General features: G+C 49.0%; 1 protein-coding gene across 1 annotated transcript in view; it reads right to left on the reverse strand.

Annotated features, from left to right (window-relative positions):
- CACNA2D3 (calcium voltage-gated channel auxiliary subunit alpha2delta 3) overlaps nucleotides 1-20,117 on the reverse strand; it is a 978,241-nt gene that overhangs the window by 78,185 nt on the left and 879,939 nt on the right. Inside the window, exons 28-30 of the mRNA XM_075550920.1 lie at nucleotides 19,397-19,458; nucleotides 17,067-17,111; nucleotides 26-88 (exon numbers count right to left, since the gene is read on the reverse strand). Of these exons, the coding sequence (XP_075407035.1) occupies nucleotides 26-88; nucleotides 17,067-17,111; nucleotides 19,397-19,458 (170 nt within the window). The remainder of the gene's footprint in view (nucleotides 1-25; nucleotides 89-17,066; nucleotides 17,112-19,396; nucleotides 19,459-20,117) is intronic.

Consider the following 20,117-nt stretch of genomic DNA (forward strand, 5'->3'; position numbering starts at 1 on the left):
GACACAAGTAGGGCTTACCACTCACCTGCGTGTCGTCTTCAGCTACCAGAATGAATCCGTTATTGTCTATGAGGTAACAGTTCACAGTCTAGAAAATAAAAACTAGTGTCAATACGAGGCCCTTTTACATGAAGTAACGTCTTTCCAATCTGAGAGATACCTTTTTGGGGCGAGGGGGCGGTTGGGGTTGGGAGTGGTGGTGGTTTGTTTTCGGGGAATTCTTGCTTAGGCTGTGGTTAAACTAACCCCAGTGTTTACAATGTGAAACGAACAATCAAAAACAAAATACCAAATCGCCTTGAATGACTTAGATCGGGGTGAGGAACAGATAGTCAGAGTGATTATTGATAGTTTATATTCCTTTATTAATAGTATTTATGCGAAGTGAATACCCGTCCCAGGAACAGAACGTCCAGTGGCCACAGAGTCTAAGACAGGGAAGCCCAGGCTACTTTTAAAGGAACGTGCTAAACCCACTCCCACTCCAATGATGTATTAATGAAAACGCCGTGTCAGCTCAGAGGACCATCAGGGGACCTGGTAATATTTTAAAATTTGCTCATAGATGGCGGCAGGGGAGGGGCAGGCTTCTGCTCAACGGGGCCCCTCAGGTCCCCCCAAAGGCCATTCAAACTGTGTTTGTAATTGGGAGCTGGATTTGGGGGCAGGGCTGTCCGCTTTTGGTAGCTCAGACTTATAAATGGTACAAAGCAAGGTAAACCCAAATCTCTCCATCCCCCACACTACTTTAATCTCAAGTGAATGATTTGCTACAGGCTACGTTTTAATTACAGTGCTGTGGATTTAAACTTAAGGTTTAATTCCGTCCTTGCTGTAACTCAGCTTCTATTTATTGCAGCTTTACATACTGACTGCAACATTGAATTTGTAACATGTCTTTACCCTGAGCCCGGATTCCGAAGTCCGCCTCGCTTGGGCCCACCGCGGCCTGGTGTTTGCTGCGACAGTCCCCTGCATGGGGGTGTTTGCAATCAGGCACAAACATGCACAGGCTACTATGTCTGCAGGCCCATCATTCCCGGGGAGCTCTGGATGAGGGTCCCCAGAGGGACCAGGGACCCTGCAGGTACACGCTACGGTGTACAGCACTTGGCTACTTTGGTGAACTGCTCTCAGTGCCCCCCAGGGGCCAAGGGAATGATGTGGTGGCCAGCCTGTCCGCGCTCTGAAAGTGTGCGCAATGGTCTTGGCTACGGGCACGGTTCTTTCACGCTGGTGGGAACGTGGGTTCACTTGTCCTCAACATTAGGGAATCAATTTCCAAAAGTTTTGCTGTCCCAGGTACATGTGGGTTCATGTGCCAAGTTCCTTAAAAAAAAAAACCAATGAAATTCCACAGTAGGCGGATGGGGGAAACAAAATATGGTCCCTAGGTGAAGGGGCATCACGACGTTTGTGAAAAGATAAGGGAGTTTCTCCATGAACGTTTTGAAGGTCCCTCCCTAGACAATGAGTGCGTGTTAGGGTAAGTCAAAAATTATCACTAGTGGGGTTTTCAGTTCATACCTGCATGGATTCATTACAAACAAAACACGTTTGAACAGGTCACTGTGATCAGAGGATGGCTGCAGGCAAGCTCTCTTAATCTTGTTAGAGGCCTCCAAAGAGGGCTATGTAACAAAACGGGTCGTGTGACAATGAGCTAACTCAAAGAGTTGATCTTTCCATCGGGCTTGTAAGTGAGATGGGAGCTCAGGAAGGTGATTTTATGTAATGACGCTCCACCAGGGATGCGTCTTGGCTTTTCCAGTGTGATCCCAGGAAGAGGGGCCTGTCCAAACAACAGCCAGTGAGATTCAAGGCAGACAGGTCAGTCGGAAACTCTGGTGACTGTTTTTAAGGACCCCGGGGGTGATCCGTGCCAGCTTTTCCTGAAGAGCACAGGACACTCCTGGGGGTGGGGTGGGGGCGTTATTAGGAAGGCATTTTCAGAACACTGAAAACAGAGAAAATGCGAGGGATTTACAGTAAGACACCCCCCACCCCCAACCACATAATGCTCATTCCTCAGGGGGAGGAAGGCAGCCCAAGAGAGGTTCCATGAGCAACTTCACCGCATCCACCTGACAGCCTGAGTCTCGTCCGTGCACTCAAAGTCTACTGAAAATGAACACGATAGGCATCTCCAGAGGACGCTACAATGTTGTTTCGGTGTGACATAAATCAGAGGGGAGAATTCTTTGGGGGAAGGGTGCAGCGCTTCTCAATCTGTGGGTCACAACCTCTTTTTGGGTCAGACAACCCTTTCACAGGGGTCACCCGATTCTTAACAGAAGCAAAATGACAGTGATGAAGTAGCAACAAAAACATTTTATGGTTGGAGATTCACCACAACATGAACTGTATTAAAGGGTCGTGGCATGAGGAAGGTTGAGAACCACTTGGTTAGAGAGATGGAAACAGTACCTTCAGAAGTATATTGACTTCTCAAAAAACAAAAGAACTCCATGCCACTGAGTTGATTCCATCTCATAGTGACCTGGTAGGAAATGGCTGGAACGTTAAGATGCACTCGAGGTGTACAAACGACCAAGGGAAATGACCGAGGAGAAGACATGGGAGCTTCTAAAGAAGGTGATTTCAAAGGCCAGGGGCCTGAGTCAAATCCGCGGGGGAAACTGATCAAATGCTTTACCATAGTTGCATCTTGGTGATCATTCTGAAAAGACCACAGGTAAAGGAGTCTATATTTGGCAAATTAATTGTTTTATCAAACACTACCAAGGCAACAGTTAATGCGTAGGGAACTAGAGCACAGTTCTGATATATATATATATAATTACATTTACATTTATGATTTCAATAAAATTAAATTACATAAAATTACATTTACTTTTATGATTTCATTTGTAGTTAAAAACAACACTGCGACGGAATGTGTCCCTGTCACTGCCCACACTTGCTTGGCTCTTCCCGACTTGGTTTCTCAGCAGGTGCTCCGTGTTCCTTCTCACGGCCGCACTGTGTGGGGTGGGGACCATCAGAGGCTCACTTAGAATTCGCAGAGACAAGAATTCTCAGCTTCAACCGAGAACTGTCAAACTAAGTTGTCAGAAGAGACATGGCCAGTTTGAGCACCTTCCAGGTGAGAAGTGGTCACATGAAGCAACAGATGGTCCTCACTCAGACGACCGATGGTAGCAGGGACAGGAGGACACCCACTCCTGCAGTCCTGACCGCTCACATTGTCAGCGACAGCGCTATCTTTCTCTGCACAGGCAGAAGCTGAGACCGACGAGGGGGACCGTCCCTGATGGAGCTGCTGGTAGCAAACACTGGTGAGGGCAGCACCATATGATGAACCGAATCCACATCGCAACATCATACTTGGTAACAAATGCTGCATTACACATCTCTTATAATAAATACATGTATCGAGTGAATCCAGGCAGTAAAGTTAATTTGATGGGGGGAGGGGGTGGTGAGGGGTGAAAGCATGACTTCCAGAGTGACAGAGAGAAGCAAGCAAGACTTCAAACCAGATGTCCAGCCACTCCAAATCCCACACACCTTTTCTTCCTGGTTGTCCCCCTCTTCCTTCCAAAGACAACAACATGACATCAGCATCCTTCCTGATCCTAGATGTACTGAGGATACTAATTGAGGCAACCATACAGTCGTAGGAAAATCAGCAAGAACTGATTTTATGGCTAAAAGTGTGCTCATCCACTCATGGCTAAAACATATGCTGGAATATAAATCTTAAGCCGTGAATGAGTCAAAGCCATCATGGCGTGGTAGGGCAGCTACTGAACTGCTAACTTCAAGGGCAACAATCCCAACCATGAGTCCCTCCTGGGGAGAAAGATGAGGTTGTGGCTCCTGAAAGGGTTTACAGCCTTTACCGTCCACTGAGTTAGAGCCAACTCCACGCCAGTGTGCTTGACAGGCTTCGTGACCCTTAGATGCAATCTTATTGGGGACTATTGTGCCTTTGTTATTGGCGTGAGAATCTATCCCTCTAGTGTTTCTTACACCTACACCCTTTTGAGCTCTACAAAGCAGATGAGATGAGATTCATATTTTATATGCAACGATGGCACAACACTCGGAGAATAATCCGCGTAATCCATCCCAAAAATAAAACAAAGAAATAATCGTATCTGACAGAGAAAAGGAATTTGACATCCATTCCTTTTACAAACAGTCAACATTTTAGGAATAGAAGGGATATGCTTGCCCATAATAGGTCTCTCTACAAAGACAGCCAGAAGGCCATCTCAGCAGAGGGGACACTGAAAGTGTTGCCCTGGCCGGGGAGACTGGGACAAGGATGTCTTCTATCACCCCTCATAGTCAGCGGTGTCCTCATTTCCTGAAAGTCCTCCCCAGAGCTGACAGGCAACAAAGGGAAAGCACAGGCATCCGTTCGTCACAGAGGAAGCAGCACCCTGTCCGCACATGACAGGGTTCCAAAGGCCTAGCTAGCGGACAGATCCCGCAAAGGGGCAGGGCATGCGGTCAACATGCAAACGTCGGTCGGATTCCTTTATACAAGAAGAGCAGCCTGTACAGGATATGAGGGAAACACCACCACGGAGCCGTTTCCCCAGAAGCCACCTACAAGATGAAGTACTTAGAAATAAACTGAACCTGAGTGAAAGAAGAAGGCTTGGCCAAGGGAAATTTCCAAACACTACGCAAGAAACTATGAGAACCCTACATAAATAGAAGACTGTACCACGCTATGGACAGGAAAAAATGTACATTGTGAAAAATGTCAATACCACCCAAAGCAATCTGCAGATAAACTGCAATCCCAAACCAGATGGTATCATTCCTGAGATGAAAAATTCACCCCCCACGTGGCAAGAGACCTGGGATAAGCAATGCATCACTAAGTCAGAACAAAGGAGGAGGGCTCTCTTTCCCGATCTCTGAGTCTACTACACAGCCATGGAAGTCCAGACCCGGTTCACGCTGTCATTGCCCTGCGGCAGATTAATACTGTTGGACAAAAACATGACCTGTGCCTGTGAAGGTCCCGAGAGCCTGGAGCCTCCACCCCTCGCTGGTGAGCCTGTGAAACCTGCCCCCCTGCGGAAAGCAGGATGGTGCTCCTCCAAACATCAGGCAGAGAACTATCCCAGTGTGAAACACACTTCCTGTCCCTCTCCCACCTGTGCCCGCTGCAGATCTATGCACGATAGGAAAATCAGCCATGAATGGGGAGAAGACTGAGCAGAGTAAGAGCCAAGGCTCACAGAGAACTATGGATCTTGGATTCCCTTTTCTCCACAAGGACTTCACATTTTGTTCCAGAAAGGGGGACATAGTCTCTGGGGTAAGGCCGGGGAGAACATTGCTTTCTTTTTGGTGAGCATTAATGAACGTTTTGGGGGGACCAGCCTTATCATTTTTAAAATACTTTCCTTCTTAAATTCAGATGCTTTCACAGGCACTAATGGATACGTTTCAATTTAATGTTACGCAAAATGAAAAATATGACAGGAGAGCTCTGATATAAGAGGGGAAAGGTTAATAGACCAAGATGACTTTCACATGGAGATTGCCAGAGGGGAGTAGGCCAGGGTGGGAAAATGGAGCAACAGGTGTGAACGTGGGTAAAATGGAAGATAGTCATCCCCAAGAGGGAGGCGAGTAATCAAGGGACTGTTGAGAGTCCAGCATTGGGGTTTCATTAGTAGTTTAAGAGGTTGAATACAAGGTTGATGATCTGACACGTAAACTCCCATCTAACCATCTAATTTTCAATAAAGATTGGCTTTAAAAAATAAACACTGCTTTTATAGGAAAAATTGCATCTTACTGACATAAAGACTTGAAAGTCTTCTTATGGGAGCTGGGTTTTAAGCCAGGTCAGCTTGGGTGGGCCAGGATTCTCCATTATACGATGTAACACAGTGTGATCAACTCGATGCTGTGATCTTCTCTGAAGCCACCAAGCAGCTGTGGGCGCAGGCCATCTCCTTGACCTGGTCGCAGCCCTCATAGACTCGGCGGACGTTTCCCTCAGGGTGTGGCCTACTCTTTGTATAGATTGACAGCATATGGAAGCTGACTCCTACCACTGGATCTGGAACCTGCATCTGGTTCATCGACCTCCTGTGATATTATCTGTCCACCCTACGAGTCACCTGAGTGGACTGCCAATCTCAGGTTTAATCAGTTTGGCACCCACCAGCCTACAGTCTTTGCTTCTGTTCATCAGCCCCTGCAGGTACAGGTGTCAGGAAAATCCCTCAACGGACCTCAGGCCAATGGATTTGAATCACACTGGAATTACCCACTTCTACAAAGGAGTGAGCCATCGATCGGTATAAATTCCTGTCTATAGACAGCCACGTTCAGGCATCCTTGGGTTTGCTTGTCTCGAGGACCCAGCCTAACACACCTAAGAAGCAGAAGACAGGAACTTCCCAATATCTGGTTTACAAATCGCTGAGAAAAGTCACAGGTCAAAGGCAGGGAGGATGTGTTGTTAAAGTTGACCCAGGCCACTGGGTCTGAAGGTGTCATTGCATTTTCATGACAGACGATGGTGCTGATAGGAGCCAGTAAGTTCAAACTCCGAGTGACGCACCACTCTAGTGACGCCATGCTCAAGAAGATGAAACACTGCCCAATCCCACATCATCCTCATGACCACTGCTAGGCCGATGCACCTTACTACAGCCACTAAGTGTATCTCTTTTCCTGGAAGTCCTGCTCTCCTTCACGGTCCCTCGACTTTAACAAGCAGGGTGTGTCTTTCCAGGGATTGCTCACTCCCAATAACGCGTCCAAAGTACAAGGGATGGAGTCCCAGCATCTCGCTCACTTCTCAGGAGCATTGTGGCCCTCCTTCTTCCAACACAGATTTCCTCATTCTTCTGGCAGTCGAGGAGATATCTGCCCATCCCCCCACCCCTAGAGGTGCTTGGGGGAAATCAAGAGCTCTACAGTGTGACAGATATTGTCAGTGTCTGCTCCACAGTCACGCTGGCCAATCCTCTGGGGAGAAGATTGTTCTCAGACTGCAGAGAAGGGTGCCTGGATAGTGCAAGTGAGTGAGGACTAGACTATTACCTAGAAGACTGGAGTCCCTCCCCACCCTGAGGTATTTGCCAAGATAGGCCTGGCCATCCGTTTCTGAGAGGTCGCAGGCTTGGAAACTCAATGGAGTGTTTCTACTCTTGCTACACATGGGGCTAGGAGGATGCGGAATCAATGGGAGGACCACGAATGCCAGCAATCCCAACAGGAGCACGGGGGTTTCCACAGAAGCTTAGAGAGTTTAAAGACTCAGATGAGAGGGACAGAGGCAAATATAAGTAGATTTCAGTTAGGTTGTTTTTCTTCAAACATTTCATCACTCCAGGAGGCCTGGCAGCACTCAGGTAAAGGTTCCACTGTGAAACACAAGGCTGGGGGTTCAAACCCACCAGCCATCCCACACGAGGAAGAGGAGGTTGTCTGTGCCTGTCAAGATATGCAGCCTCAGAATCCCTACACAGGGTTGCTATGAGTTGGAATAGACTGAACGGCAGCAAATCTGGGGTTGTTTATTATTATTATTATTAATTATTATTCCATAGCTCAGTATTCTTCAGAGATGTCCAGTCTGGGTCTCAAAAGCAGGCCAGGCAGAGGTTAACCCAGCCCAAACTCCCACACTAATTCACTGTCATCAAGTCGATTCCGATGCATAGCAGCCCTACAGGACAGAGTAATGTGACCCGGTGGATTTTCCAGATTGGAAATCTTTACAGGAGTAGGAAGTCTCATCTTGTTCTTGTGGACTGGCTGGTGGTTTAGAACTGCTGACCTCGCAGTTATCAGCCCAAAGCATAAGCTACTATGTCACCAGGGCTCCTGAGAATTAGGTCTGCGGCCAAGATATTGCCTTTAGAATGAGAGACTCTGACGTTGGCTAGCATCGTGACTTTGGTCTTCCAATCTGACAGGTGGGAGATAGCGCCGGCAAATATTTCACTGGGCTGTTGGGAGACTCACGGGAAAGTGGCTGTGCCGTGTGGAGCACAAGCCTCTGGGAAGGGGAAGCTGCTGCGCCCACACAGCACATGGGAATGGTCTCCTTCATGTCCCCCCCAAATGAACGATGGTACCTCGTTCATAACCAAAGGTTCTTGGGCACGTTGATTACGTTTTGTTCCTCTTTTGTCTTTCATTTTGAGAAATGCATTTGTTGGTCTGGGTAAAGGTGCCTGAAGAGCAGCAAGCTGAAAGGAGTCACTTAGAGACCCTGCATTATATTATCTGTTGTTTCCACACTGGACTCGAGAGAGAGCAAAGGGCGCAGCCAGGGTCACCTCTAAGAGGGGGATGTGAGTCTGCCTCTGGGCTTAGGCACAAAGGAGGCCCACACTCCCTACTGCCTTGTCTCACAGTCTGACCCCTGTGCAGATGGCCACTGTGGAGCAGACCTCGACTTGTAGCTCTCCCTGGGCATTTTCACCACAGGCCGACACTCCTATGAAGATACTGAACTTTGAGAAAGCCGCAGGTGTCACCTGGGCTGTTCGTGCTCCTGCCCTCGGGAGAGGTTCCCGCGAACCCTGCCTTCGATTGCCGTGAGTCGGAATCTCTTCAATTAGCAGTGGGCTTGGCTTGAGGATCTATCAAGGCCAGTCTATCGCATACCAAAGCACACTTGGTGCCTGCATTGAGCCAATCCTGACCCTACCTACTGGACAGAGTAGAGCTGCTCGTTCTGGGGGGTTTTGAGGCTGTAATCTTTACAGGAGCAGAAAGTCTCAGCTGGTGGGTTCAAATTGCTGACCTTGCAGTTAGTAGTGCAATGCACAACCCACTAGACCATCAGGTCTCCATACAGAGAGCAAGCTACGAGGGGGAAATGGTGCAAACATTTGTAGAGCTGACAAATCCAAATACAGAAGTCAGGCAGCAGCAGGCTGGTGGCTTCTCTTGACAAATGGCTTCAGAAGCTGGTGAACCCCACATCCACAGATCAGGTAGCAGACTGTTAACTTATGGGGTGGTGATAGTTGGCAATGCCGTCATCTGCAGGACAGGAGGAGGCGAGGGGCTAGCTCGCAGGGTCGTGGGAGCTCACAGTCGGCTGCCACACACAGCGACCTTAGGCACCACAGAACGAAACCCTAAATAGCCCACACAGCCCTGCGCCATCCTCACGTCCATTCTTCGGCCTGAGCCCATGGACGCAGCCACTGTGGCGACCTATACAGTCTGGGGACTTCCTCTTTTTCGCTGTCCTCCTGCTTCATCAAGCATGATGTCCTTCCCCAGGGACTGGTCGCTCCTGACAACATAGCCAACGTGTGTGTGACGACAAAGTCTTGCCGTCCTTTCTTCTGAGGAGCGCAATGCCACAGACTGGCGGTCCTTTAGCAGCCTGTGATTTCAATACTTCCTCCAGCCCCACCACTCCACTGCACCTGTTCTTCTTCTGCCTTCCTTCCTCAATGTCAGTGTCCACGTGTGTGATGAGACAATGAAGAATGCCCTGACTTGGGCATGTGTCCGTGCTCGAAGTCACACCCTTACTCTTTGGTCCTCTAAAGAGGCACTGCCGCAGATTCACCCCACGCAGTATGTCTTTTGGTTTCTTGAACTGCTGATTCCAGCAGCATTGATTGTGGGCCCAAGCAAGACAAAATCTTCGAGGACTTCAATGTTTTCCAGATTTATCACCATGCGACCTACTGGTCCACTTGTGAGGACTGTGGTCTTCCTTACAGTGAGTAGTCATCCATTCTGCAGGCTCCAGCCCTTGAGCTTCATCAGCAAGCACCTCACGTCCTGTCCGCAAGCAAAGTTGATCTGTATATCACGGCCGTTAAGAAATCTTCCTCCACTTTCTTCTCCATAGAAGCCAGCTTCTCTGATGATGTGGTCAGCACACAGACTGAACAAGTGTGGTGAGAGGACACAACTGGGGCGCACACTTTGTCTGATTTTAAACCAGGCAGTACGCTCTTGTGCTGTTTTCAGCACAATGAAGTGTGCTAGAATTCCCATGTTTCTCAAGGTGATCCGTGGTTTATCATGGCACAGTCAAATGCCTTGCATAGCCAATGAAGTACATGTAGACATATTTCTGGTATTGAGTTGATATCGGTCTGCCATCAGCAAGGATATCCCTTGTTCTACGTCCTTTTCTGAATCTGGCCCGAGCTTCTGGAAGCTTCCTATCAATATACTGCTGCAACCACTGTGATAGTAAGCAAAAGAATCACTGTGATGATATCAAGCAACATTGTCCTGTGTGTGATCGTCACATCGCTCTATAGTTGGGGCATTCCTTTGGGTCACCTTTCTCTGGAATGGGCACAGATACAGATCTCTTCCAGTCAGTTGGCCGTGAAGCTGTCCCCCACATTTCCAGTGCTTCTTCAGCTTGCTGAAGCATTTCCACGAGTATTCCATCACTTCCTGGAGCCCGGGCTTTGGCTACTTCACTTAGTGTAGTTTGAACTTCTTCCTTCAGTATAATTGGTTCCTGCTCATCTGCTATTTCCTGTCAACTAGTTCTTTTTGGTACAGAGACTCAACGTATCTTTCCCATCTTTTCTTGATGTTTCCTGTATCAGTCAATATTTTGCCAATAGAATCTATAAAGATTGCAACTCGAGGCTCGGAGTTTTTTAGGTTTTTTCCGTTTCAGATATGCCGACCATGTTCTCCATTTAGGTTTTCTAATTCTAGAACCTTTCACATTTCATTATCATATTTGGCTTTGTCGCCTCGAGCTTCCCTTTGAAATGTTCTATTCTGTTCACTGACTTCATCCTTTCTTCCTTTTGCTTTAGCTACTCAATGATTAAGAGCAAGTTTCAGAGTGTCTTCTGACATCCACTTTGATCTTCCGTTTCTTTCCTTTTGTAATGACCTTTTTTCTTTCTTAATGAACGATGGGCGTGATGTCCTTCCACAGATCCCTGGGTTTTCTGTCATTAGTGTTCAATGTGTCTGATCTGTTCTTGAGATGTTCTCAAAATTCAGGTGGGAGAGACTCAAGGTCATATTTGGGGTCCTGTTGACCTGTTTGAATTTTCTTCAGCTTCACCCTAAACTTCCACAGGAGCAACTGATGGTCTGTTCCAGAGTTGGTCCGGCCCTGGTTTTAGATGCTGGTAGTGAGCTTCTCCAGTGTGTCTTCCCACAGATGTACTCAATTTGACTTTTGTGTATTCTATCTGGAGAAACTGTTATATAGTTGCCTTTTGTGTAGGAATTTTCTAGACTAAGTCTTTGGTTTTGCAAAATTCTATCATGCTTCATTTCTAACATCATCTATATTTTCTAACTACTGTTTCTTCCTCGGTGATTGCAACGTTGCATTCTAATCATCAATTATTATCAATGAATCTTGATCGAATATTTGATCAATTTACAACTGAAGTTATTGGTACAATTTTTTTAAATGTCTTCACCCCCACCTGTTGTGTTTGGTGCCTACCTTAGATACTAGTTGTCTTGATCCGTTTTCTGGAAGGCGGAGCGATGTGATGCTATCACAGACAGCGTTGTGCGCCATGATGGAATTCTCAAGATACTTTCTCACAGCGAATTCCACACCGTCCAGCTTGGTTATGTTTTCCTCTTGCTTGTCTTATTCCTGGCACCGTAAATCATACAACTTTCTGATTTGAAATGTCCAATACCAATCCGTCTCAGCTCACTAATGCCTAAGACACTGATCTTCCTGCGCTCTATTTCATTTTTGACCACTCCCAGTTTTCCTAAATTCCTACTTTGCACATTCCACGCTCCGATCCATAGGAACGTGTTGCTGCTGTTTCTCCTTACACTGGCTCATACCCCATCAGCAAATGGTGACCCCGAAGGCTCCATTCCCCAGGCTCTACTGGACTCCTTTCCAACAACTCTGTTTCTTGTCAGTCACATCTCAGTTCAAGTGGCCTTGGGCCGGAGGGGCCCATTCTCCAGTGGTGTCTCCGACAATGTTCTGCTTCCTTTGTTTAGGCTTTTATTATCTGAGGATGCTTCAAAGGCATGCAAAGGTTTTTGGTGACTTCTGTCTCCAAAGTGGAGAACCAAGTCCTTCTTTGTTGTCTGTTCTTAGTCTGGAAGCTCTGCTGAAACCTGTCCACTTTGGGTGACCCTGCTGGTAACACCAGTGACAGAGCTTCCAGCAACACAGCAAGACACTCACCACCACAGTACGACCAACTGGCAGTCAAGGAGTGGGAACTGATGGATCCACAATGTTTAGGTCAGATAGCAGGCTGAAGGCTTCTATATCTCAAGAACTAGAGGTCCAAAAACGGTGAGAGCCACGCAGGATTAAGAGAGGGAGTGAGCTTTGCTGGAACAGCCACCCGTACCCCCACTGTTGACTTACTGGCAATGTTATTTGGATGGAGAATGGCCACCTCACATCTCAAAAGGGAAGATGAGCATATCCCCAGATAACTGTCAAATGACGTCAATCCATAAATGCCAACCATTGGGAATTCTGGCCTGGCCAAGGGCACACTACTGTTACCCACAGCAATCCTCAAGTGCATCCACTGGCTGGTGGTTCCTGAATAAAGACCCCTGGGCACTATGCTTCCTCCACCTCTTCAGGGATGTCTTCCACAGGCCACGGGCAAGGCTCAGCAGCTTTAGGGAGTCCCAGTCACAATTATTAGCCTACACTCTGTCCCCAGTGGTCACAGTGATTTGGAATCGACCCTTTGGAGATGAGTTCTGAGTGTTGGAATCCCGTGGGATAAAGAATCTTAGTTTTTCTACCCACTAGCAGTCCTCGAACCGACCAATGCCTCCATGGAGAGAAGCTTCTCTTCCTGCACATCCTTCATGAACTCCTGCTGCTCTCGGCGGAGACAGCCATTGTTAGAGTGGAGGGCAGAGAAGGGGAAGGGTGGAGAACCCACAGTGTCCATGGTGATGCTGAAGAGCAGATAGGGACATGCGCCCTCTGTCCTAAGTGCTGGCTCTGTTTCCTTAGAACGCAATAGAGCCTGACTACCCTGCATGTGTTGTTTTCCACGTGCAAACCTCTTCTTGTTGCTCAGGTATTATGCCTACTGCCAATTTGCATCTTAATTTTCCATGGACTCTTCAGTGATCCCTCCACCAACTACACATTTATTTACTTCATAGTATTTAACAAATGGTGTCATGTCACATGCTTATCCCCCCTGCTAGGCAGGAAACGCCAGGGGGTCAGAACCCTTTCGGACGCTTCTTTCCATTGTATCGCCAGAGCTTAGCTGGGTGCCAGGCATACAAATTTCTGAATGATCACCTCTTAGAATCTGAAGCACCCATTTGTGCTGGGTGGCATGGGATTTCTTAAAAATCTTCAGTCAGCTTCACAGTCAAACCTTAACCTTACTTAAGCCAGAGTTATTTTTAATAAGGACTTGACCACTGGAAGGAAGGGGTCACTGGGGAGGGGACCTGGTCTCACAGGCCGAATGAAAAGCCCAGTTCTATGGCTTAGATCTGGACTCATCATGCTGTCCTGCCTCTTAAGTCAGTCATCTCTGACATCACACAGATATGGGTGTGTCTACCCCTAAAAGGGGATCCAGATTGAAATGACACACATGTCCACCGAGCAAAAGTATTCTAGAGAAATACTTTTACTCATCCAACTATTTAACTCTCCATCTGGGGTGGTTAGATTTTCATGTCAACTCGAGTTTGTGGAGGGGTGGAGTCCAGCCTGTCAATCAGAGGTCACAGCCTGGTGATGGCTCTTAGGAGGTGCAGTCCTTTTGTGAAAGAGACACTGGGGTCCCCTCTTCTCTCTGCTCATCTGATTCCTTGCTTGCTGGACTCTGCCTGTCTCCAGGGGCAGCCCCACATGGGCCTCCTGACCCTGAGCGATGTCAGCATCCTGCACTGTAGTCCACTGACTTTGGGTCCATGAGACTCTGCACCCACTGGCCTGTGATCTCCTTGCTTTCAGATTCCCCTTTCTTGGTCACAGGAGGGTTACAGCTATGTGAGCCTGAAGAGGGGACAGGATAGCATCAGACCCATGGACTGAAGATGGACTGGGCTGGATTATTTCTTAACACCAAGCTCTTTACTGTGCATATATGGGTGTCACTGGTTTTGTTTCACTAGACAACCCAACCCAAAATACCATCCAACCATCAACCAAATCCCCAAACAATCACTCAACTAAACAACCAACCACCCATCATCCATACGACCATTCATCCAACTAATCAATCAATCAAACCACCAACCAACTACTCACGCAACAAGTCAGCTACACAACCAAGCACGCAGCTCATCCGTACAACCAACCAGCCAATTATTTAAATCATCACTCATCCAAGCACCCACTCAACCATACAAACAGTCACCCAACCAACAACTAATGGCCCAGTCTTAACTGAGCACCTCCTGTGCTTCAAGCTGGATCTGAAGCAGACTGAGGGTCCTTGATTAAACACCCAACAGGAAGGCCCGATTCTCCTAACACTGAAAGGTGTTGTTGATTTTGGAATTAAAAAACCAAACAAAAAGTATTCTTTTCCCGTTACTCTTCAAATAACTGTAGGACACATAAGTAGGAGACCAGTGGGAGGATAGACACCCTCTTGTCCGTGTGCAAAGAGAGCTGGTTCTACTCCGACAAGCACCTACAGTCAATTCCTGACATTCACGGTAGTTATGCTCCATAGACTCACTGCAAACTGGACTTAGCCAATTCAGAACCACCGTTCACAGGGGACATGCGAGTTCAGTTCCTGCGGGCCTCTGCTCACAATGAAGCCATCACTCAGCGAATACGGAACCTAGTTTGGCGTGTATTTCTATTTGAAGATCTTTTGTTTAGCACTCGTTTAGTGTTGACTCCCCGACATTACTGCACTACAGCGCGTGTCTGAACACAGCTTGTTGAAGACATGTAAGTCTCCTCCTGCTCAGAAACACGGTGCAGTCCCGCTGTGCACTATGCTTGGTGACCACTGTACACTGCAATTGCCAACACAAAGAAGTTACGTGTGAGACTGTGTCCCTAAGTACCCTGCTTGTTCACCGTAGGAGAACAGAGACAAGAAGTCAGAGCCTCCTCGCTCGAGTTCCGCTGGGAACATGCGTGTCTGGTGACTCAAGTGGCTGCTGTTCTGTGCATTTGTATGTGGGTGTCTACATTGATGTGGGGGTTGCAAAAAACGTTAGTGAATGAGGAAAACTACAAACACGAAATCCTTTAATAAAGAGAGCCTGTGTTTTCTATAGTTGCCATGTCCTCTCCCTACCTGCACTGTTCTGGGCTTAGAGCTTGCCCCATAGTTCACTTAGGACATCACCCTCTCACTGCTGCTTCCTGGAAGGTGACTCTGAAGGCTCCCAGGGAGAGGCTCCGGCATCAGACCTTCATCGTTTAACCTTATATTCAGCTTACACAAGGTTATGTCACTGCTCTAGGGACCTCTCCCCCTACTTTAGTAAATGAAACCTGGTTTTCACAAGGTAAGTAACGTGCCCCACCCCCCAACCAAAACACACATCCGCAAAACCAGACCCACTCTAACTCTTTATGAAGCAGCTTAATCCGTCCTCTGTTGTGCAGTTGGTGGGTTTGAACTGCTGACCTGGTGGCTAGCAGCCCCATGTCTAACCCACAGCACCATCAGGGTGAAAAAGCTAAGCAAGTCCGTCCATCTGAGTACAGGGCTTCTCACCCTGTAGTATTGATGGAAGCAGATCTCACAGAGCAGAGGGTAGGTTTGAACCACCCACCTTTTGATCAGCAGCCAAGTTCTTGACTGCTGGACCATTCGGGCTCCTAATGAATAGCTTTAGGGGAGGTTCACTTTGGTGTTGTGAGCCGAACAAGTCAAGACTTCTCCTGAAAAGTCGGCTGGCTTCTACTCTGGGACTACTGGGGCTCACAGAGAGATTGTGGCTCTCTAGAGCGGCATCCGGGGCCTTTAGCAGACACCTACAGTGTATTTTCTGTGTTGAAATGATGTGTGATTAAGATTCCTTAAACCCTTTGGATCACCTGGAAGGAGTGTAAGTATCTGGTTAATTTATTGGGCCTAGTTGACGTGTGGACAGCTGTCCATCAATGCAGACCAGGAGAATGGGAGCCCATGTGACTTTCAGAGCCCTGTGAGCAGGCCCCTTGCATCTGCTTGTTTGAGAGCCAGGATTGACTTTTTGCTTTTGAACTTGTGTGATGCACAAGTGGCCAGGGCATTTTGCTCCCCTCTTCTTCCACTGCTCCTCGGGGGGGAAGCGAGTAACACCCTCCAAACGAGAAGACAGAGAGTAAAAGACAGAAGGGGGTCGAGGGAGAGAGGGAGGGGCCGAGGGAGAGAGGGAGGGGCCGAGGGAGAGAGGGAGGGGCCGAGGGAGAGAGGGAGGGGCCGAAGGAGAGAGGGAGGGGCCGAGGGAGAGAGGGAGGGGCCGAGGGAGAGAGGGAGGAGCCGAGGGAGAGAGGGAGGGGCCGAGGGAGAGAGGGAGGGGCCGAGGGAGAGAGGGAGGGGCCGAGGGAGAGAGGGAGGGGCCGAGGGAGAGAGGGAGGGGCCGAGGGAGAGAGGGAGGGGCCGAGGGAGAGAGGGAGGGGCCGAGGGAGAGAGGGAGGGGCCGAGGGAGAGAGGGAGGGGCAGTGCTCTGCTACCCGGAAAAGTCCTGACTTTTCACCTCCAAGGTTTCAAGCCATTCAGCACAAGGAAGAGCCCACCCACTTCATTCTGCTGAGCCCCATTTCCAGATCTGCAGAAAGGCGCCCTGAATTCCTGACCCCTTAACAGGGTTGCTCTGAATTGGGAAGGAGACAGGCATGACGAGGGCGATCTTGAACTAGAATGCTCATGGCAAACAGGAGTGAGTTGCACTATGTCCTACAAAACACCAGCATGCCAAGAGCGCTATGTCCTCGGGGCAGTTAGGGCCCAGGGCTCCAGCTCTCACATGCTCTCTTATGGTGGGGCGGGGAGGAAGGAGGAGGCAGGGAAAGCCAACAAACGTGCCATGCCCTTGAGTTGTGGAGAGGGGCCAGAGACAGAATGGGTTAGACCCCTCTTCACCTACAGGATATTCCCCCTCCCCACCGAGCCCCAGCCAAGGTTCCAGCAGGGCTGGGCTCCTCTTACCTCATCATCGCAGCTGATGGAGCACTTGCCATCCAGAGAGGCGCACTGGCGGGGAGAGGCGGGGGAAGAAAGGCGTTACTTGCACATTTGTGTTGGCGATGACTGCAGCCACGGGCTGTGGCTACACAGGCATCTGCACGCAAGTTCATCATCAGTTAGAGCAAATCTCCAGGTTCACCCGGAGGTCTGGAGTCCGTGCAGACGCTCGGTGCCCGAGTGTCTCCGAGAGCAAGAGAAGCGTCCTGGCTGGGTGCTCACGGCCAGGGCTTGCTGGAAGCAGATCAGCCGGCCTCTTCAGAGGTTTCTCAGGGTAGGTTTCGACCACCAACCTTTAGGCCAGTGGAGTCCCCGCGGCACCGTGTTTTCACGTTTGTGTTGCATTTCGAAAGGTCTGCCTTTTAAAACGCCAGCTGCTTCTTGGGAGAGAGACGGGGTCTACTCCCTGCGCAGTCAATAGTCGTGGAAACCCAGGCACAGCTCTGCTGCGTGCTGCGGGGCCACTGTGAGTAGGCATGGATCCGGTGGCAGGGGCTGAGTGTTGCACGGTTAGTAGGCCTGTGTTTAGCCTCTGCCACCTAGGTTCTCCCAAGTCCTTATCAACTCCAAGTAATACAAGATAGATAACTAACACGTTTGCCTGGCTCTTCTCACTGGTTTGAACTTGTTACCATGCAATATTGGCAAGACATTTTTAGGATCTCAAGTCTTTAAGTAACTAGAAATAGAATCGTAATCATTTCATTTTAGCTAATTCTCAATAACTTTTTAAAAAATCTTGTTTGTGTGCTTACTTTATGATTTCCTAAAGGATCTTTAAAGGACGGTAGGTCAGCATTCAAAGCCTGCCAGGCCATCAGTTCAGGCCTACCAGCCGCTCCACAGCACAGAGCGGAGCCTGCTTGCCACTGTAAAGTCTCACCGGCTCAGAAAGCCTGCAGAGCACTGCTATGCTCTGGGTTGGCCCGCCCCTCAGTAGCACGTGTGGCTTGTTGGTTTGCTTGTTGGTTTGTTTAGGGGCCCAGCTGGGGCCCTGAGCTGGGCTGCTCATGGAAGGTTGGTAGTTGAAACCCCACCCATCGCTCCCTGAGAAAAAGATGAAGCAGCCCGTGTCCATGAATTGTGCAGTATCTGACACCCCACCTCACTGTCTTTGGGCCAACGCTGACTCATTGTGACCCAGGAGGACAAAATAGAACTGCTCCTGTGGATTTCCAAGATGATAAATCTCTGTGGGAATAGCAAGCCTCAGAGTGGCTGGTGGTTTTGAACTGCTGACCTTGTGATTCGCAGTACAACCCATAACTCCCTACATTCCAATGGAGGAGCTGCACTCTGTCCTACAGTGTGGCTATGAGCCGGAATGGACTTCTGGGCAGTGGGTTTCGTTTGTGGGTTTAAAAACCGATCACAGGGATCAACATATAACCTCCTCCCCTTGGGGGACAGACAACAGAAAATTGGGTAAAGGGAGACATCAGACAATGTGGGCCATGACAAAATAATAATTTATAAATTATCAAGGGGTCATGAGGGGGGTGAGGAGGGAGGGGAAAATGAGGAGCTGATACCAAGGGCTTAAGTAGAAAGCAAATGTTTTGAGAATGATGATGGCAACAAAAGTACAAAATGTGCTTGACACAATATATGGATGTATGAATTGTGATAAGAGTTGCATGAGCCCCCAATAAAGTGATAAAAAAATATCTTAGTCTAAGAAAGGACCCAGCATTTAGAGGTAGGTGGTTGTCCTCAGGTACCATCAGGTTGATTTCGACCCATAACAACCCTGTGGGACAGAGTAGAAGTTTCTGGGTGATAAAATCCACAGCCTTCTCACCCCCAATCTTCTGATTAGCAGTCGGGTGGCCAGGAGGCAACTGGGGTGCTGCCATTTCTGCCAAGTCATTTCCCAACACCCGCCTGAGCTCCCAGCGCCTGAAGACAGCCACGGGAATGAGGGGTGCTTCCCACACTTTCCAAGGCAGGCTGGTCCACAAAAGTGTCGCCCCAACAATAATCATGCAGAGACCCCCGGCATCGCCACAGGATGGGAGGGCACTCTCAGGGGAAGTCCCGCAAAGCCCGGCGTTTCAAAGAGATACTTCTCTTCCGAAAGGTCACTTGGGACTGCACCGAGGAGCACATTTCTTGGTTTGCCCAGCGTGTGGTGTTCGACATGTTCCCTACTGAAACCCAAGGCAACCCAGCACCCTCAGCTCGTGCCCACAGACAGGCCTCAGAAGTCTGGCATGCCTAGGCCCCGGGTACCTGAATGTGAACACCTGTACAACAAACGTTGCTGACGCTTCAATCTGCCGAATGCCACTCACCTGTCTGCTGGCCGTCCAGAACTTCCTCTGGAAGAACTCCAGCTTCATCTGAATGCCTACAGCTGGAACAAACCACAAAGGAGAGCAGATGTGAGTCCTTTCCACAGGCATTGACCATGATCACTGAACGTCATCCTCGGCGGCATGACGTGGAGGTAAAGGAGAAACTCCCAGAGCACCACACCCACTGCTGAGGGCACTTGTCTCTCAGGGGAGGGGCTCCCAAGGGGATCTGTACGTACAGCAGGTCTGAGGCAACACGGGCTGAGAAAAGAGCCCGTGGCTCCTGGAGGCATGTTATACGTGTTCTTACAGTCCATCCACCTGTATGCAGCCCTGCCTCCCCTCTCTGCATACGCCAAACACCAGAACAGAAAACAAGACAACACGACCGCTTTTGGTGCTGCTTCCCGGTGTGCTCCTACTGCCCTGTGAGCGAGCGGGAGTGTCTCACACATGTACTCCACACTGACGTTTGGAAAGAGGAGACTGAAACGTGCTTGTCACGAGGCTGGCATGAGTGGGGGGATGTGGCTCCACTGAGATGTGATGAAGCGCAGTAGGTCTCCTGCCCACTGACTCACAGGGACTGCACGTAAGGTTTCTGAGGCTTGCAACCTTCACTGGAGCAGGTAGCCTCATCTTCCTCCAAGGAGCAGCTGATGGCCTTGAACCATCAACCTTGTGGTTAGCAGCTCAAAACTTACTGGACATACCATGG

This window comes from Tenrec ecaudatus, chromosome 5 (assembly GCF_050624435.1).
Source record: "Tenrec ecaudatus isolate mTenEca1 chromosome 5, mTenEca1.hap1, whole genome shotgun sequence".
In the NCBI taxonomy this organism is placed as follows: domain Eukaryota; kingdom Metazoa; phylum Chordata; class Mammalia; order Afrosoricida; family Tenrecidae; genus Tenrec; species Tenrec ecaudatus.